The sequence below is a fragment of the Macaca nemestrina genome, chromosome 12 (assembly GCF_043159975.1).
Source record: "Macaca nemestrina isolate mMacNem1 chromosome 12, mMacNem.hap1, whole genome shotgun sequence".
NCBI lineage: Eukaryota > Metazoa > Chordata > Mammalia > Primates > Cercopithecidae > Macaca > Macaca nemestrina.
In genome coordinates this window covers 78,179,092-78,198,342 of record NC_092136.1, presented here as the reverse complement: position 1 = coordinate 78,198,342, position 19,251 = coordinate 78,179,092, and the positions used below count along the sequence as shown (strand labels likewise).

At 43.8% G+C, this 19,251-nt stretch overlaps 1 protein-coding gene across 24 annotated transcripts in view; it reads left to right on the top strand.

Annotated features, from left to right (window-relative positions):
- LOC105468948 (teneurin transmembrane protein 4) overlaps window positions 1-19,251 on the top strand; it is a 3,228,145-nt gene that overhangs the window by 2,904,487 nt on the left and 304,407 nt on the right. For 21 of the 24 annotated variants that reach the window (XM_071075888.1, XM_071075902.1, XM_071075903.1 and 18 more), the window contains one exon: window positions 9,600-9,809. The exons of the other annotated variants lie outside the window; for them this stretch is intronic. In XM_071075888.1, coding sequence (XP_070931989.1) covers window positions 9,600-9,809 — 210 coding nt within the window. The remainder of the gene's footprint in view (window positions 1-9,599; window positions 9,810-19,251) is intronic. 24 annotated transcript variants of the gene reach the window in all.

The following is a 19,251-nucleotide window of genomic DNA, read 5'->3' as shown; positions in this document are numbered from 1 at the left end:
TGTCATCATGGCTGACTTTTCTGTATGTGTGTCTAATTCTGTTAAAAATAGCATTTATTGCTTTTTTAAAAAATCTCATAGTCACATGTGTTACTTGAAAAAAATTAAAATATATTTTTAAAATCAGGAAAACAATTATTTCTAATATACTGCCCTAAGGTAACTGGTCTTAACATTTTTGTACAGATTGCACCCATACACAATTGAACAAAAGTCAGAATTACTTTTTACACAGTTTTGCATAAAACTCTTTTTATATCCTGTTTCCCACATCGCTTAATATTCTTTACAAACATATCTTATAATATCTGTGTAATATCAGCATTATCCCTTCATTACACAAGTAAGCATTTACTTTTTAACATTAAGGATGTTTTTCCTTTTTAACATTTTTAAAATGTTTTACTTTTTACTATTACAAATGATGTTGTGATAAATATCCTTAGTGTAAATCTTCTGAGATGTCCTAATTTTAGGGATAAATTCCTAAAAGTGGAATTGCTCAGTTGAAAAGCTTTCACATTTTAAAAATCAGTTTATACTAAATTATACTACTAATATTAATGTATAAAAATCTTATTTAAGGGGCCAGACACGGTGGCTCATGCCTGTAATCCAGCACTTTAGAAGGCCGAGGCGGGCAGATCATAAGGTCAAGAGATTGAGACCATCCTGGCCAACATGGTGAAACCCCGTCTCTACTAAAAATACAAAAATTAGTTGGGCATGGTGGTGCTTGCCTATAGTCCAGCTGGAGGCTGAGGCAGGAGAATCACTTGAACCTGGGAGACAGAGGTTGCAATGAGCCGAGATTGTGCCACTGCACTCTGTTGTGGTGACAGAGCAAGACTCTGTCTTAAAAAAAAAAAAAAAAAAAAAAAGCTTAAAAATCAACATCTATAAATACCTACTAGATGCCAGATATTTTCACATTTATTATTTCATTTGCTCATGAGGTTTTTAAAAATAATCTTTAAAAGTATAAAAAGAACTTGGCTTACACCTATGATCACAACTACTCAGGAGGCTGAGTCAGAAGGATCACTTGAGTCCAGGAGTTCAAGGCCACAGTACCCTATGATTGTGCCTGTGAATAGCCACTGCATTCTAGCCTGGGCAACACAGCGAGACCTCATCTCTAAAATAAATTTTTTAAATAAATAAATAAAAATAAAAATAACTATATATGCTAAATGTAGAAAATTTTGAAGCTATAAAAGCATATTAAAAATTTTAAATTGCCTGTAACAGTGATAACCATTGTTAATGTGGTTTTTTTATTTTTAACCAATCTTTTTTCCTATGCATTTATACAAATTTATTTGTTCCATAAATATTTTTAAGTATCTGCTATGTTAGAGGAATCTGACTCTCCATTGTAAATTAAGTCATTTATATCCTGCATTTTTTCCATAGTCTCCTTTAACTCTCAGAGCAACCTCTTGAGGTATAGACTGCAGTTACTGCTATCTTTTGTTGGACCATAAAGGAACCTTAGAGAATAACCATCTAACAGAGGAAAGGATCTTGGGCTGCTTTGCCCACGATCTTGGACTCCTTTGTTGACCTGCACCCAGCTATCTTGACCACTATTCCATTGCTACAGACTGCAGCCTGTGATGTGGAACTGAATCTGTACTTCACTGCCCTCAAACAGGGTAGCCATGTAATTAATTGACCAAATCAAGACATTTTTACAGTAAAGCGGGAACTATTATTAATTAATGTAGGATAACAGATGTAAATTGGGGCTGTCACTGACAAACCCGAATGAATAGTCAGTCTAGATTTTCAGATTTCCAGTTCTTTGAAATGCTTTGCAAAAGTGGATTCCAACCCATTTTAAATAACTAGGGAAACCAGCTGTCTTTCTTTGCTGAGCTGAGACTCTGAGTAAGACCAGAACACGTAGGTGAGCAATACTTGGTCCGTCTTTGGCAGGATAGTCTATTCAAGCAGTAGAGAAGAACATAACTCACTGGAATAAAAAGCAGGGCATGATATCAGTGCATTAGAATTCCTGACCCTCCATGAGCCGCAGACCTTTCTATCAGAAAGAGACTTTAGTTTTCTTCAGTGCCCCATCCTCTGCTCAGAACTGAGTGTAATTTCACTTTTTCAATGAAGCAACTGAATGCCCTGTGGCCAGCATATGAGAAGAAAAAGAATGCATTTGGTTTTAGGTGAACAAACTAAAATGTTTCTGGAAAGGATGAATCCATCAGGGCAGTGTGCCACTGAGATGAGGTACCTACTTAGGTCTAAGGATTTTATTTTGTTTTCTTTCTAGGTGTCATTTATTGACTAATGGCTGTGTGTTGGGCTAAGTGTTTTACACACAAGATTCTAAATTACAGGGCTGCCAGTTAAAAGGTTATTAGGACGCTCTTCCGATAATCCAGGGAGGAAAGTGCCTTCCCTGCAGCCCACAGCTAGTGCTCATGTTACAGTTGAGGACTCACACTTTTCCATTGTGTAAGCTCACGTGAATTTGCCTACCATAGACTAGATGGGATTTTATCATAGACCAATAAGATTCCGTTTGGGCATTTAGATGGATTTCTCAGGACTGCTGAGCAAAGTGTTAAAAAGTACATTTTGTTAATGGTCTTTCTTTTTGACAGAGAAATAAACTTGTTCATCAGCTAGCCCTCATAATTTTAGTCTCATGAATATTCCAAAGATACACTAAGAATCCAGAATGGTTAAATGTTCTTCTTGGACAACTAGCTTGCTCTATTTATAGGTTAGATTTCAAATGCAAGAGAAAGTTATCATCACCGATTCACACAAGGGTGTAACGGAAATTGTTTCTGCAGATCTTAGGATTCCCTTGTCCTATGTTCTCTTTATGTATTAGGACAGTTTCCCTAACACGTTTCCCCTTTTTCTGATATCATCAAGTAACACATTGATAAAAGTGTAATTGGCAGGCTTGCAAATCTGTTATTGCTTCCTTCCCAAAACCACCATGTTCTCTCTATGACAGATCTACAGCTGGAGAGATGGCAGAGGAAACCAATATTGGCTGAGCCTTTACCATCAGCAAGCAGACTGCTGGGCTCTTGGTGAGCGTAAGATCACCAGTCCTTCAGCAACTGTTTGCAGTGGGTATCGTCACTTTTTTTTTTTTCTGAGGAGAAAATGAACACTAACAGAAGTAAAGTGACTTATCAAAGGTCACATAGCCAGCAGCCACATTAGGCTTTGATCCTTGGTTTGCCCAATAGGAAGTTCATGGTCTTTCTGCTTTAGCTGTGTTTCCCTGATAGACAGGCCTTTCCCTTTCCCTATGCCTGGTGGAAAATCCAAACCAGAGCTGATGAATTTCACTCTCACCACCACTTGGAAACAGCATTGAAGTTATGGGTTCTCATCTGGGCCTTATGACCACAGACAATTGACTTCACTTCTCTAAGCCTCTGTTTCTTCACCTGAAAAATGGAGATGAATTTTCCTACTGAGAGTGTTTTAAGGAAAAGATCTTGTGGAGAATCTGGGCCAGTTCCTGGCCTCCAGGAGAAGCTCTGTAAATGCCCCACCCCTCTGCCAATCTCAACCATACAGGTGTCTGCACTCCCTAACTGTGTTAGTCTGTTTTGCATTGCTATAAAAGAACTCCTTAGGCTGGAATTTCTTTATAAAGAAAATAGCAGTCTGTCCCCAAAACTTCATCTGTCCTCAAATACAAAAAATTAGCTAGGCATGGTGGCACATACCTGTGCTCCCAGCTACTCAGGAGGCCAAGGTGGGAGGATCGCTTGAGCCTAGGAGACAGAGGTTGCAGTGAGCCAAGATTGTTCCACGACACTCCAACCTGGGTGACAGAGTGAGACCCCATCTCAAACGAAAGAAAATAGGTTTATTTGGGTCATGGTGCTACAGGCTATACAAGCACAGCACCAGCATCTGCTTGGCCTCTGGTGAGGCCTCAGGAAACTTTTACTCATCGCAGAAGGCAAAGGGAGAGCATGTGTGTCACCTGGAAAGAGAGGGAGCATGAGTATAGGGAACCAGACTGAGGGGGAAGGTCCCAGACTCTTTAACAACCAGATCTCAAGTGAACTAACAGAGCAAGAACTGATTCATTTCCATGGGGAGGGCACCACGTAATTCATAAGATCCACCCCTGTGATCCAACACTTCCCCCCAGGCACCACCTCCAACACTGCAGATCACATTTCGACATGAGAACAGATATCCAAACTGTATCACTCACTTTGTTTCCTTCTTTCTCCATCTTCATCTCCTATAAGCTAGAGCTGGGCTCATGGAGACCGCCTCTCTAGAAACCTGGATGGTTCCCCTGCACCCTTCACTGGTCCTCTTGGTTGTTGGAGTCAGGTGTGAGGAGGTTCATTTCAGGCATCCCACTCTTTTTTACCACAGGCACAGTAGAAGAATCCGCAATGCCAGGTTCCCTTCAGCTGATAACCGGGACACATGGGAAGTCACACCTACACCCCAGTCCCATGGAATCAGGCATTCTTATTTGCCCACACAAACGTACGTCTGAGCCCCACCCAAAAAGCAAGCTCAGAAGATCATCTGGATTTTCAACATCCTGCCCGAGCTGAGCCAGTTAGAAAGGAGATCTAGGTGACTGAGCAGGTGCCTTATGTTTAGAGAGCAGATCCTTCTACAGTACAGTCCTGGTCTGGTCACTTTCCTGCTTTAAAAATTTCCATGACTCCCCAATTAAGGTCTGATTTCCTTTTTCTAGTGTTCTCACTTCTGTCTCATTTATCACTGCTCTCTTGACATAGACTTTTGTGCCGTAATCAAGGTACTCTCCTTCCTTCCTACCTTCCGTCTACCTTTATTCATCTAACAAATATTTACTACTGCTTTCTACATGCATGACACTGCACTAGGCACATATGGCAATGGCAAGGCAAGCTAGTGGGTGGACACAGACAAGTAAATACTTCAGGGTGAGAAATGTTGCAACAGGGAGAGTCCAGGGAGTTGTGGGAGCACCTAGTGGGGTTGCCAAATGCAGGCTTGAAGCATCAAGAAAGCTTCTTGAGGGAGAAGGTCATGAAGTCAAACCCTAAGGATGAGTGGAAGCTAAGAGACATATAGGGTGGTAGTTGTGAGGAGGACGGAAGAGGAAAGGAAATGCCCCAGGGAGAAGGAAGAAGCTTGCGCAAAAGCTAAGAGGCAAAACTTTTGTGGTTATGCTCCATAGATTGCCGTTCAGATAGATTTAATGCAGAAAGTGCCCTAGAGCTCTGCAAACTTGGCAAAAGAGAGAGCACTGAGTCCATGGAAATGAGAGCAGGCCAGCATGTCTTAGCAAGTCTCACTGGACTTGGTAAGGAAAAGTTAATCGTAACAATGAGACTTGGGAGGTAAGGGGTCAGGTGGGGAGACAGATTGCTAAAGACCTGGTGAAGGATGAAGGCTTTAGGCCAGAGTATTCCTCCCTCTACCACAGATACTAATGCTCCTATCTCTTCTCATTGAAATCCTCCAAGGCTCAGTAAAGCGTTTCTCAGTTCCTCCAGTTGAAATGAGCCCCCCAGCTCCTTGAACTGGGCTGTGGTTCTGTTCTGACAGGTCCTACATCTGCCCTGCTGAGACCTCCTTGTGCACTTATCCCTCCCCTCCTTCCAGCTCCCTTGCAGCTGTGCTTCCTAATTGTATCTCCCTCACCTTCTAGCCCAATCACTGAGTGTTTAGGAAATGTTTGTGGAATGAAACAGGATTTGCCATACTTTCGTGATCATACACTGTTTTATAAAAAAGAAAAGATGAAGACAGCTAGTCCTCACTTTACATGTACGTATTTATGCATAGCAACATCGAACATTTATTATAGGTATTTACTGGCTGCCGCACACAGTTCTCAACATGTTACTTATTTTAATTTCTTTCGTCCTCAGAGCAACCCAGAAATTAGTAGGCACTCTTTTTTTTTTTTTTTAATTTTCCTTTATAAAGGCGTAGAAACCGAGGTGCAAAGGGTGAAGTAATTTACCCAAGGTCACTGAACTGGCAAGTAGTGGAACTGGATTTCAGATGTAGGCAGTCTGGCTCCAGAGCCCGTACTCTCAATGTGACCCTCCCTTGCTCCTGTACATGCTGAATTGGTACAGCAGTACATTTTCATACACATATTCCAAGCACTCCTGTATTACATGCGTTAAAAAACATACTAAATAGAACTTTGAAATACATGAGTTAAAATATTTTCTTACATCCTAGGAAATAGTTCTGTGTACCCTACCTCGGAAATCACTTAAATTCAAAGTTGCCAATGAATAAGAGGAAGGAAATTAACATGTGTCCAATAATAACTGTACCTCACAGAAACTCTGCCTGGCACCAGCTCCCGTATGTTAGTTATGAATATTCAGAGCAACCCAGAGGCCTGAGGAGAGACCAGGGAATGCATGGGAGAAAGAAGAGACAGGGATGAGGCCTGGGAGGGCACAGTGCCGTTCTGCCATTCTCATCCCAGGGCCCCTGAAGTTTATGATGGAACAATTTACTTAGTTCTGGAACTATTTATTTCATAAAGCTTGACAGATTTACTCAGGAAGAGGCTGTAACAAACACCCTGAAACAACATATCGTGTTTCTTAATTTTTGTCTGAAATTCTAACAACTCAGTGTGGTATGGGACTGGTTATCTCAAGCTCATCAGAAGCTCTGATTGAAGATTATATTGTGTCTTTGGTTAATAAAAGATGAGGAAATGAATGTATATTGGCTTAATAAATGTGGCCTGGTAGACAGAATCTTTCCAAAACTGGAACTGTAGTGGGAGTCATGAATGGGGTTCTTGGTGGGGTGCTTTTGTTACCTATAATAGACATTTGGTGAGCACTAACCACTTGCTCATGCATATTGTGTACTCACATACATGGTCTTTAGTCCTCATAGCAGCTACATAAAAGGTAGGGGTGTCAGGTGGACAAATTACAAATGAGGGGCCAGGCGTGGTGACTCACGCCTGTAATCCCAGCACTTTGGGAGGTTGAAGCAGGCAGATCATTTGAGGTCAGGAGTTCGGGGACCAGCCTGGCCAAAATGGTGAAACCCCATCTCTACTAAAAATACAAAAATTAGCTGGGTGTGGTAATGCACACCTGAAATCCCAGCTACTGGGGAGGCTGAGGCAGGAGAATCGCCTGAACCCAGGAGGTGGAGGTTACAGTGAGCCGAGATCACGCTACTGCACTCCAGCCTGGGTGACAGAGACCCTGTCAAAAATAAATAAAAAATTACAAATGAGGAACTGGAAGTATTTTTCCTAATATCATAAAACTAATAGGAGGTGAGGCTGTGATACAAACCCCAATTCTGTTCAACTCCAAAGCTCACTCCAGAAATGCACTGTACCCCAAGAATATACTGTATACTTTCATGTAGGAGACAGATACAGATAAATAGAAACACAACAGAGCAGATATATTAGACCTGAAGACAAGGTTAATTCAGAGAAAGGAATGCGGAATGTTCAACCCTCTAGCACCAGGTGGTCAGTGGTGTCAGGGAAGGCAGGCTCTCAAGGTAAATCGGGAATGCTGGCTTTAAAGATTGTACGGTGAATCATAGCCTGAATTTTTAGGTAAAGAGACCAAAACACAGAGGAAGAAGCCACCCAGAGGTTGTACCTTGGGCATTGATTTCTGCTGCTTCAATTCTTCTTGCTGAATTTCTAATATCAACCAGCCAAATGGCACACACAGCAATTCGGTAAAATGTCACAAAGTTAAGCTCAGGGGTTAACCTTAAGAGTCATGGAACCTGGGGCTGGGCACAGTGGCTCACACATGTAATCCCAGCACTTTGGGAGGTCAAGGCGGGCGTATCAAGAGGTCAAGAGATTGAGACCATCCTGGCCAACATGGTGAAACCCCACCTTTACTAAAAATACAAAAATTAGCTGGGTGTGGTGGTGCACGTCTAGGAAAAAAAAAAAAAAAGGCTGGGCGTGGTGGGTCACACCTGTAACCCCAGCACTTTGGGAGACTGAGGCGGGCGGATCACAAGGTCAGGCATTCAAGACCGGCTTGGCCAAAATAGCGAAACCCCATCTCTACTAAAAATACAAAAAAAAAAAAAAAAAAAAAATTAGCCGGGCAGGTGGCAGGTGCCTGTAGTCCCAGCTGCTTGTGAGGCTGAGGCAGGAGAATCACTTGAACCTGGGAGGTGGAGGTTGCAGTGAACCGAGATTGTGCCACTGCACTCCAGCCTGGGTGACAGAGTAAGACTCTGTCTCAGAAAATAAGAGTCATGGAACCTGCAAAATCCTACGGGCCACTCTTGTGTGGACAGACCACAAAAAGCTTCCCACCCTACCCTGCAAATAATCAGCCGCTCTCTGTGCCACCTCCCCCTTAGAGCCCCGCTGAACGTTAAGATGGCCCACTGGGGCTGCGTTATTTTTCCTAAGATTCAGTCTGTTTGAAAAGCTGGATAGATATGACTATGTTATAAACCTTCTGTCACTCAAGGCGGGAGAAAATGAGCAGCCCTTGCTGTAAGTGGTTGCATTGTCTTGTACTGTATACTTTTATATGTCTGTGCTTATGTTCCCTCTCTTGTAGACGATGTACTGCACATGTTGAAAGGTTGGCCACAGATAAGACTGCAAATTGTCTGAGCTCAAAGTTCTTGTCCCAAGCCATCGCCTCCTCCTTCTGAAGAGTTGGGAGTTTGCTTATATAACTATAGAAAGCTGTGGTTTTAGAACCATGGCATGATAGAAACTTGGGGTCAAACTGTTTTACAACATCTTGGAACTCACACACGAAATGTGAGTGTCCTAAAATTATAGAATGTTCTCATCTTTGAACATTAGAACTTAAGAATCCTAGTATGTGAGACCCCCTAGAATTAAGCTAGTCAACAAATACTTCTACAAGCCTACAATGTACCAGGCAGTAGGTTAGATTCTGGATATAAAGACATGAACAAAATTTCCTAAGGGTCTTGCTTTCAGGGAGGTTCCGGAGAATGTCAGAATTTAAGAATCATAAAGTGTGAGATTCTTAGAAAAACAAAACATTGCTGTGTTGAAATCCTAGACTGCCAAAGGTAGAGTGAAGCCTTGGATCATTCTCTCCAGCTCTCTCTACCTTTTTACGAGGCCTAGGGCCTGTTGCAGGCAGGTCGGAGTAAAATCTCAGTAATAAGAACATCATTTCAATTCGGTGACATCATAGAATGGCCAGCTTATAGGGGGTCAGGGATCACCCAGTCACCACTGCTGCTTTTATCAGCGAGGCCACTGAGGCTCAGAGAGGGGCAGCGGTTTGATAGATCACATGGCCCTGTCAGGACTAGACCCTGGGTTTTCAGGTGTGTCTTGAAGAATAGGCAGAACAGAAAAGGCTTTCCATGTGTTTCCGAGATTGCCATTTGCCAGCCTGCGCTGAGGCCCCAGCTCTTCAGAAGGAGTTTGCAGCAACTTGCCCTGCGGAGGCATCAGCCCCGCCCCCGGCCCACGTGTGCAGTAGATCCCCGTGTTGGGAGCCCCTCCTTCCCGTTGATGCGTGTTTTATTTTGCTCCCTCCCCCTCCCCGTGTGCCTCAAAATCAATTTTCATTATTTTTTCTGTCTGTGTTTGTCTTTGTGGTTCGCAGGTGCTCCCTTGCATTGTTCATCCGCTTCATCAACCCCTATTGAGCAGTCCCCCTCCCCGCCCCCCTCCCCTCCGGCCAATGAGAGCCAGAGGCGGTTGCTAGGCAACGGTGTGGCCCAGCCAACCCCGGACTCAGACTCTGAGGAAGAGTTTGTCCCTAATTCATTCTTAGTTAAAAGTGGCTCCGCCAGCCTGGGGGTCGCGGCGAACGGTAAGTCCCTCTCTCTTCCTACTTTTGCGGGTTTGTTTTTAAAAATGTCCTTTCGTTGCCGATGCCTGCTTGGGCCGCTTGCCGGGGCGGAGGGGCCTGGTGCATGGTGGGCTCCGGGGGAGTTGGGGGCCTGGCGTGGCTCCGCGGGCTCAGGCAGCCCCGCTCTTGCCCCGCGGCGCCGCTGGAGTGTGCAGGAGTTGGGGGGCTGTTTCTGTCCCCAGCCCCCATGACAGACATCGGACAGGCAGATGTACGGACAAAGATGCACAGACAGACACCACAAGAAGGAAACATCAGGTGAAGGCCAGACAGGTAAAGGTAGAGACAAAGATTGACACAGACAGAAAAAAAAAGGTTAAGACATCGGCAACACTGACCAACTACCTACTGTGTGCCAGGGACTGTGCCAGGCACTGTCACAACCATGCCCAAGAGATTCAGTATTTTAGTGTCCCCATTTTCACTGAAAAAACTGAGAAGGATGACCCCATTACCCATAGAACAGCGCTGGCTTTAAAAGTTCTCCACTTTCACAGAGCCTGGAGACAGGCAGCCCTGAAGCCCCAGGCAGCTGCAGGGCTAAATGCTGGCTGCAGAGAGAACCACTGGGTTTAAGCATGGATCTGCAAGCTCTCTTATTCTGAGCTCTGCCCTGGCGTTCTTAAGGTGGGAGGTGGGGTATGGTGGAAGAGCTCCAGGGTGACCAGCTTGTATCCCCTGATCAGGTGCTGTTAGACTTGAGCCAAGGTGCTTGCCCTCTCTGTCCAGCAGAGGCCAGTCCACTTCTTTGCAAGGAAGCCCCGGAAGGAATTCAAACCTCTAAGAGGTGGGGCAGGATGTACATGAGGTAACCTAGGATCACCTTAATAGCCCCAGGATTTCCTGATGCTAGGACAAGAAGAGAGGAAATGAAACTGTTTCCCCACAAATAACACTGTAGGTTGTGTGTCAATTTGGCAAACATTTATTTATGTAAGTGTTCGTGTGGTACTAAATTCCAGGCCAGATTCTGAAAAAGGAGGCAGAGGTTCAGAAAGGGATAAGACAGTCTATGGGTTCTGGAATCAAACAGCTTTGAATTACATACAAACTTTATTGCTGTGGGACATTAGATAAGTCACATTGCCTCTCCAAGCTTATTTCTTCAAGGGTAAAGTGGGCATTGTAGTGCCCACCTCATGATGAGCACCCATCACAGTGCCTGGAACACAGAAGGAGTGTGGTAAACGTTAGTCATTGCCTAGTCCCCTCCACCTGCCTCTAGGGGATTTACAGACAGCCTGTCTGTGAAATCTCCCAGCACACTGCCTGGCACTTGGGGATGATCCAAGAAATGTCAGATGCCATCTTTTCTCTTGGGAGCACATCATTACAGCCCAAGGCGGCAAAGGCCGTAGGAACCTAGTATGTTCTGTGAGCGAGGAGGGAGCCTCTACTCTGCCTGAGAGAATGAGGAAGTGCCTCCTAGAGGAGGCGCTCACAGGACTTGAAGGAATTAGTGAGGTGCGCCAGACAGAGATTAGCAAGGGTGCTATGGGCAGAGGGAACACACGGACAAAGCAGTCGAGGTGGGGACTTGGGAAGCCTGCCCCAGCCCTTTTAAACCTGGGAGCCTGGGCTGTAAATAGGTGTGAACCTTGGAAGGGTCTGGAAGGCCATGTGGTAAAAGTCACCTGAGCTCTTCTGGGAACTGGCTTGAGTGCCCCCACCAAATGACAATGAAGGGCGGTCATTACCCACCCACCTTTTCTAGTGAGGACCTCCCCGCTTCCACGCTTCCGCTGTCTTTGACAATCAGAGAGATCTTTGTCCTTGATGATTCTCTTCTGACAGGATTTTACACCCTGCATTCTCCATGACCAAGACCCAAACCTCCTCCTTTTTTCTCAATGCTTCCTGGGGTGGGGTTGTTTTCTTGGTGGTTCAGTGTCCCTACTCCTCTATGCCTTTTAACTGCCTGTGTTTCAAATGATACACAGAAACAGGAACCCTGGGATGGGAGCGAGGAGACCTGGTTCCAGAGCCAGCTCTGTGGCTCACTGGCTATTTATCTTTGGCAAATCACTGTCTTTCTAAGCCTCCATTTCCCCATTTTGCCAGTGGTGGAACAATCTCTAAGGTACCCTGATTTTAGGAGTGTCATGAGTTATTCCCCTCAGTAGCCTTCTTAAGCTTTTGGAGTAGGGGGGAAATATATATATATATATGTATATATATGTGTGATGATGTTCTTTGTTCATTTCTGAGTAAGCCTTACAAGTAGAAGAGAAGGCAAGAGATTAAAGTCCTTAATCTCTTCCTTTGCAAATTAACTGAACAAGAGCAATTGCTTTGTTGCAAGTTCTAAGGCAAATTGATGACATTATTGCATTATTGATGTGCAGGGAAGGAGATGGGGGACTTTAGCCTGCAGCTGTCTGCTCAGGGCTGCTCCTGCATACTTCTGCACCCCAGGGGACCTTGTCACTTTGGATCCCTTCCCCAGGCCCTTGCTCTGAGTGTCACTCTAAAAGTTGGTAATAAGGATGTCTCATGCGGGAAGGAAGAGTCTGAGTCCTTACTGGTCTGTTGCTCTGGGGTTGGGATCACAAGAGAGCCCAGTGAGTCTCTACCATGGCTGGACCCTGCCTACTGCCTTCCTCTCCCCTGAAACCCCAAACCAGGGATCCTCTATGAGCCAAAGGACCTGCTGGTACTGGTGTGGACTCAGCACTAGTGAGTGAAGATGAGAGTGCCCTGGAACATAGACGTATGGGGCCTAATAAATGCTTTTAGGGTTTTTAATTTGATTTTTTTTCATGGAAAAAATGTGAAATTATTTTAATGGAATTATCTGTATTGTTTCTGCCAATTATAAAAGTAGCAATGCTCATTAACATCCAAATAATATGAAAAGGTAAAATGTTAAGTTCTTTTATAATCCTTCCTCCCAGAGATAACTACATTTAACAGTTTGGTGCATGGTCTTTCAGAGACTTTTAATTTAGTGTTCATTTAATAAGTGAGTGAATGAACCAATGAGCAAGCAATGCTTAAGGACCACAGTGTAGCAGAGAGCTATAGCCATTGCTCTAGAGACAAGCCTGAAATTGGATCCCAGATGTGCAACTCGAGGCAGTGTTTCCAACCTCTGAGAGCATCAATTGCTCCATCTGTGAAATGGGAGAAAACCTTCCAAGGTTGTGATGGTGTTTAAAGAAGTTAAAGCTGATAAAACTTTTCTATCTGTCCTCCCTATCTCCACACCCCCATCTCCTTCCACCAGTTTGAGACCTTAGAGACCACCTCAACAGAGCAATTGCTTTAGGGCCAGCTGAGACTGCATTCAGATTATATTTTAAATGACAAAGAATGCCTCTCTGGCTCCTAAAGGGTGAAAATGAGACAGTTTCCTATGGTGAGAGCTGAGGCTCTTGGAGCTAGCCTTCCCAGGAGCTTGCGCTGGACTCTCCAGCATCACCCCCAGAGGCCCTCTGCCCACAGCTGTGTCAACTCCAGCCTGAGCTGCTATCCTGGTCTGGTAGGCCTCAGAGCTGCCCTGCTGAAATCCCCATGTAAAGTACAAAGAGGATCGTGGGGTATCACAGAACAGCTCATTGTCCCTGCGGAGAAGAAAACAGGGGAAGTAGCTTTTTCTCTTATCAAAATCCTAATCCTTTCCCAAGAGTAATCATCCAGAAATCATTGATATATATAAAGAAAGATTTCACTAAAATATCAACTAGTCACAGTTGAAAAAGCAAAGGAGGTGGTTAGGATTAAGTAGGTATTCGTCCCTACCCCAAAGAAACTTTTCAGAATAAATATTAAATGTTTCATGAATTGTTATCTAAATTCTAAAGCAAAGGGGCTTTAAAAACTTGGTGGTTAATATTTAAGAGGGTCAGGGAATAAATAGCTCTGAGAAAAGTGTCAGTTTCTCAAAGCCTAGGTAAGGTAGTGGGGTGGGTGGGATAATTTACATTTAATAAGAACTTTCTATGTGCTCAAAATCTTTCTATAAAACATGCATTATCGTATTTGTGTCTCCATTTACGTCCCTTTCACTGTTTAGGAAACTGAGGCCCAATAAGGGGCAGTGACTTGCCCATTGACCATTGATCATAAGGGCATGGAAAAGATTCAGACCTAAGCCTGTTTGACTCTAGAGCCCCAATTTTTTTCCTTCTGTTGCTTTTATATTTTGTTTCAAATATCAGATCCTGTTATTTCTGTCTTCTCCTTAGTAGGAGTTTGAAGAAGATAAGAGGAATTCCACCAAAGCAAACCTGGTTTTAAGAGAATTCCAAGTTGTTGGATTCCTGTTACCTCACAAACCTTTATGAATCCCCTATTATATGAGATGAATCAGACCAGATGACTGGGCATTACTTTGGTGCAGCTTCCTCAGAGCCAAACTTTGGATGCTGGGCCGTCCATGGCTCTTTTCTTTCTTCGGCACTGGGTCCTTAGTGCCTTGCCTTACAGATTTCTCACTGGTCAGCATCACTGCTGTTTGGCAGTTTCATTGACTTTCTCAGGTCTTAAGCAGCTGGGATTATTTTGTTTTGACTACCAATCCAGTGGAGGAGTGTTTATTTTTCTTTCTAAAAGGGAAACACTGCTATGTTTGTAAGCTCCTTCTAAAAGTGTTTTCTTAAAACAAAAAATTCAACTTAATTTAGAACCTATTCAGAGTCCCTGGGGGAGTCAACCAAGGTCCTTTTAAGTCAGATTATGAAATCAGAAAGCAAAATTGTGCCTGTTTCTAACAGTTGAAAGGAAGGTCCAGTGAGATTTTTGTCTTCTTTCACTATGAATTTTGTGGAGCCTGGGTTTTTTGTTGTTGTTGTTGTTTCATGCCAACTGCAATTACTTGGATCTGCTTATTTACCTAGTTCTGGGGGTATAGAACATTGGGGTATGTAAAGTTTTCAGCACTTTTGTTCACCACTTCTCTCAACTCTTTTGCATCAAAAGACCCTCGCTGGTAAATAAATTCTTATTACACCAGCTATGTAGCAAAGTTAAGTACCTAACTTCCATTGGCAAGACAAATTGATTTCTTCCTTTATTCATTCATTCATGATGACATTTTAAATGTTTGTGGATGTTTTCCAGAGAGATGAGGGATGAAGGGTATTCTAAACAGAGAGACCCTTTAAAATTGGTATTTAATTTATTGAGTTAAAATTCCTTAAACGAAACCCTTGGAATCAGAAGCACTTTAGAATTTGGAAATGTTCAGATTTAAGAATGAAAATGGAGTACGTATTCTGTATTTCTCCTAAAATTCCTACAGTAATCAAACACATCACTATTTCTGCCATGAAACATGAATAGTTATTATACTCATGGGATTTTAAAATGACTCCAAGCCTCAGGTCAGTTCAGGTCAGGTTTTGCCACTAAATGAGTTTTAGTTAAACATCTAGTCTCAGAGTTTTGGGGTTTCAGAATGATGGCTAATAGATGGTCATCCTGAATTGTGTCTTCTTAAAAATGAGGGAACTGGACCTCAGAAAGATTTAGCAACTTGCTCATGGTTGTAGAGCTAACTAGATAACTTGAAAACTAGAATGCATGATACAGGTACAAGTTGCTGACCAGAAAGCTCCATAGATGTGCTTATTGTTTATCCATAATCACTGCTTAGAAAGGCCTAGCCCCTCTGCTTTAGAAATGAGAGTTCAGGAGGCCAGCACCAGCAGGCTGGGTGGCTCTAGGCCTGGAAATTCAGTAGGAAAGAAGCCAAGTGGTCAGAAGCCTAGAACTCGGCAACTCTGAGTTGATAAGGAGCATTTCCTGATAGGCCCTCTGCTGTCTGGCCCCCTTTCTTTGATGCCCCACTGTCTTCTGTACTGATTCCTCTCTAACAGTCTGGGACCTAGTTATTCCCATGTCTGGTTCCCTCATGTAACTCCCAGTTCCTAGAGGTGGGCCTTGTATACACTATCTCCAGCAGTGAGCACAGTGCCCTGTGTATGTGTATGTGCTAAACTCAACATTGAAAAAAAAAGCACTGATTTCCTTTCTTCCTTCTTTCCACCAGCACCCTGTCTACACACATGCACAGCAATAATCCTAGGAACGGGGCACTGAGGCACATACATGATGCAGCTGTGGAGAGTCACAGAGATGAAGCGATTTGCCTAAGTACAAAGTCAAGATGCAAAGCCTGGCCCCAGACTCCAGTGTTCGTTCCATTCTACCAGGTGCCTCCCTTAACTAGACAAGCTCTCACCTATGGCCTCCCACCTGGGGCAGACCATTATGCCCCCCAATTGAGGGCAGTGGTGACAACCTCACAGGAGTCACTTCCGTTTTTATACTGTTGACAAAGCCCTTTTTCATACATTACCTCGGGGAAACTCTGATGACTTTAATTTAATTGCCACATTGGCTTTCTAGGAGGTAAGACTTCATCCTGACCTTGCAAAATAAACAGGTCACATTTTGAATTAATGTAACTGAGCATCCTGGGAGAACCAGGACCCTCTAATTAGTCACTCATTGTAGACTCTTTGCAGTTCCTTTTCCACTAATTTTCCCGAATACCACTGCATTAAAAGGTACAAAAATAACATTTTTCATGTATGGCTTGATTGGACCTAGGAATTCCTAGACCACCCCCCGAGGAAGGCATATTAGCTGCGTGTCCAGGCTTTTTCCATCTGGAAAGTAAGCCTGGTTTGTGTCCCTGTGGAAATGGTCATGGTCTGCTCCATGGATTCCTTGTGGACACCACACCACATTTTAAACCATCTCCTGACACTTCAGGGCCCAGACCACTGAAGAGGCACCTGGAAGGAGGCCAAGGAGAGTGTGGGAGATTAGTAGAACTCACATTTGTGTACCCTCTCATTCCCAAAGCTCGTTCTCCTCTGTCCTCTCACTGAATCCACAGAAAATTCCTGTGAGGTTGGAGAAATGTGAAGGAGGGTGAACACTGTGTCCACGTGAGAAACAGGCTCAGGGAGAAGCAGCTTAGCACAGAGCTGCCCCTTGGCCACAAGGCTTGGAACTAGTTTGGGCTTTGTTCATGGATGGTCAGTCCAACATGTGAGGCTCACTGCCATCATGTGAGGCCCGCTGCTATCATGTGAGCTCAATTTCCCAGTTACAAACTTCACCTGGAGAAACCTCATCATGAAAACCTGCTTACAGAGAGGCACAGGCCTGGGAGCAGATCTGCTTTGATCCCAGCTCTGCCTCTAGCCTGCTGTATCACCTTGCAAAAGGCTCATCCATTGGTTCTTCGGCCTTCTAGTCTGAGCAGTGAGAGAACTGGATGAAACCAGCATTTCCCAAACCATATTCATTTCTGTGTCACTGTCTTAGTCTGTGCCTCAGTGGTGTGCCCACCTACATGGTTATTTATGTTCCTTTAAATTGCTCCCTTTTCCAAACTTTTTCTCCTTAAGTGAATTTTTTTATTTCAAAAGGAAATTGTATATTACTGCTGCATTCCATTTGCCATATGGCAAGTGTATGACTTGCCATAAATAGAAGGTAACTGTAAAAATAAATACTATGAAAGCAGGTTATCCCATTCTGGCGAGAGAATGTCTGCTCAAGGACACTGAGGAGAGATTTGCCTCTCTGCATTAAACAAGGACATTGGCAACTAATAGGTGGTAAAAACACACTATTTCCAAACTTAGACTTCCTCTTTGACATCATCCAAAGGGTTGAAAGAAATGGAAGCTATTCTGCATGTGACTCGGTGTTATTTAATGTTTGTTCTCACTGTAATAACTTGAAATCACATCCCTTGGGTACACAGCTCTGTGGCTTTTTCCAATACTCTGTAGGATTTTAAAGCTGCCCCCACACAGCCTGCGCACCTTGAGAATAAACATCTCTTGCTGCTCTCAGGCCCATCCTTCTTCCCTTTCCTAAACGTGGTCTTTAGGAGCCATCTGTTCCCACCCTCCCCCAGGCAGCCCCCTGCCCTCTACCCCTGTCATCAGGTCTGAGCTGGGTGCTTTGAGCTCAGCTGGATCCCCCATTACTGGTTAATGGCCCCCAGTTTAAACCAGGAAACCTTGTGGCTTCCTTTTCTCCCTCCTCTCCCTCTCCTTCTGAACTGCCATTATTTATATAGGTGTTTGAGATTAAACAACTAAAAAAAAAAAATTCCCTCTGCTTTATAAGGCCTAAAAGGACTGAAGCCAGAAGAAAAACAGAAATGGCACAATGTGGAGCAATGGCAGGGAAAAATAGGTTATGGAGGCTTACAGGTCTGTGCTGTGTAGCTTTGGGCAATTTGCTTAACCTCTCTGGGCCTCAGTCTCCTCTGTAAAATGGAGACTAGTACAGTCTTCCCTCTCTATCCACAGGGGATTGGTTCCAGGACCCTCCCACAAGTGCAACCTCCACGGATACCAAAATCTACAGATGCTCAAGCCCTGGTATAAAATGGCATAGTATTTGCATATAACTTACAGACATCCTCTTGTATAATTTAAATCATCTCCATGTTACTTATAATACTTAACAATGTAAATGCTATGTAAATAGTTGTTATATTGTATTTTTAAATTTTATATTGCTTTTTTTTTCGATTTTTGATATTCAGTCAGCCATTGGTTAAGTCCATGGATTTGGAGGGCCAATTGTACTTCACATAATTGTGGTGTAAATGAGAAAATATGGGTAAGGCTTCTAGCATAGTGATTGCTGTATAACAGATGCCCAATGAATGTCAGCTTCCTTATTCCCTTTCTGGACCCCAAAAGTTTTTGGCCAGATATTCCTGGGAGGCAAGCAGATTCCTACACTCTTACCCCTCCTGGCTTGGAAGAGCCCCAGCAATTAACAGCTCAGCCTGAGAGTCCTGATCTTTAATCCCCCTCCCCCTCCTAGGTGATTTCCAGAGGTTTCGGGTGGGAGAGTGAGCCCAAGGCAGCAGCTAAACAAACATAGCACGTGGTCTCAGAGACAAAGCCTCAGATGTTCTTGCTGGAGCCCCTATGCTGTTTCCAGTCCGCATAGTTCCAGCGATGGAGTGCTGATGTTTGGTACCAGATGAAACGCTGTGATGCTTTTTCCTTCTGGTCAGCTGGCCTTCCTGCAGAGTTGAAAGGAAAGGAAAATGACTGGTAATTCATTTATGCTACACTCCTCTTTCCTGGTGGATCCTATTTCTATAAATAACTCTGGGAAGCTGCTAACCAGCTAGAAACCCTTCTTTAGATGCCCCAGTGGAACCTTGGGGGAATGCATACCTGATGTGAACCAAGCCCCTTTCCCCACTATCTCAGTGACCTCACCAAGCTTACCTCTCTTACCCAGTTGCCCATCTATAAAATGGGAATAAGAATAGCAACCTGGAGAGTTTGCTAGGATAAAGGAGACACAGGAAAACATCCAAGACACTGAGATCAAGGCAGGTGTTCAGTGTTTACTGATCTTCTCTTGGCAAATAATAGAGATCATTTTTAGGGGGTAAGGAGGTTAT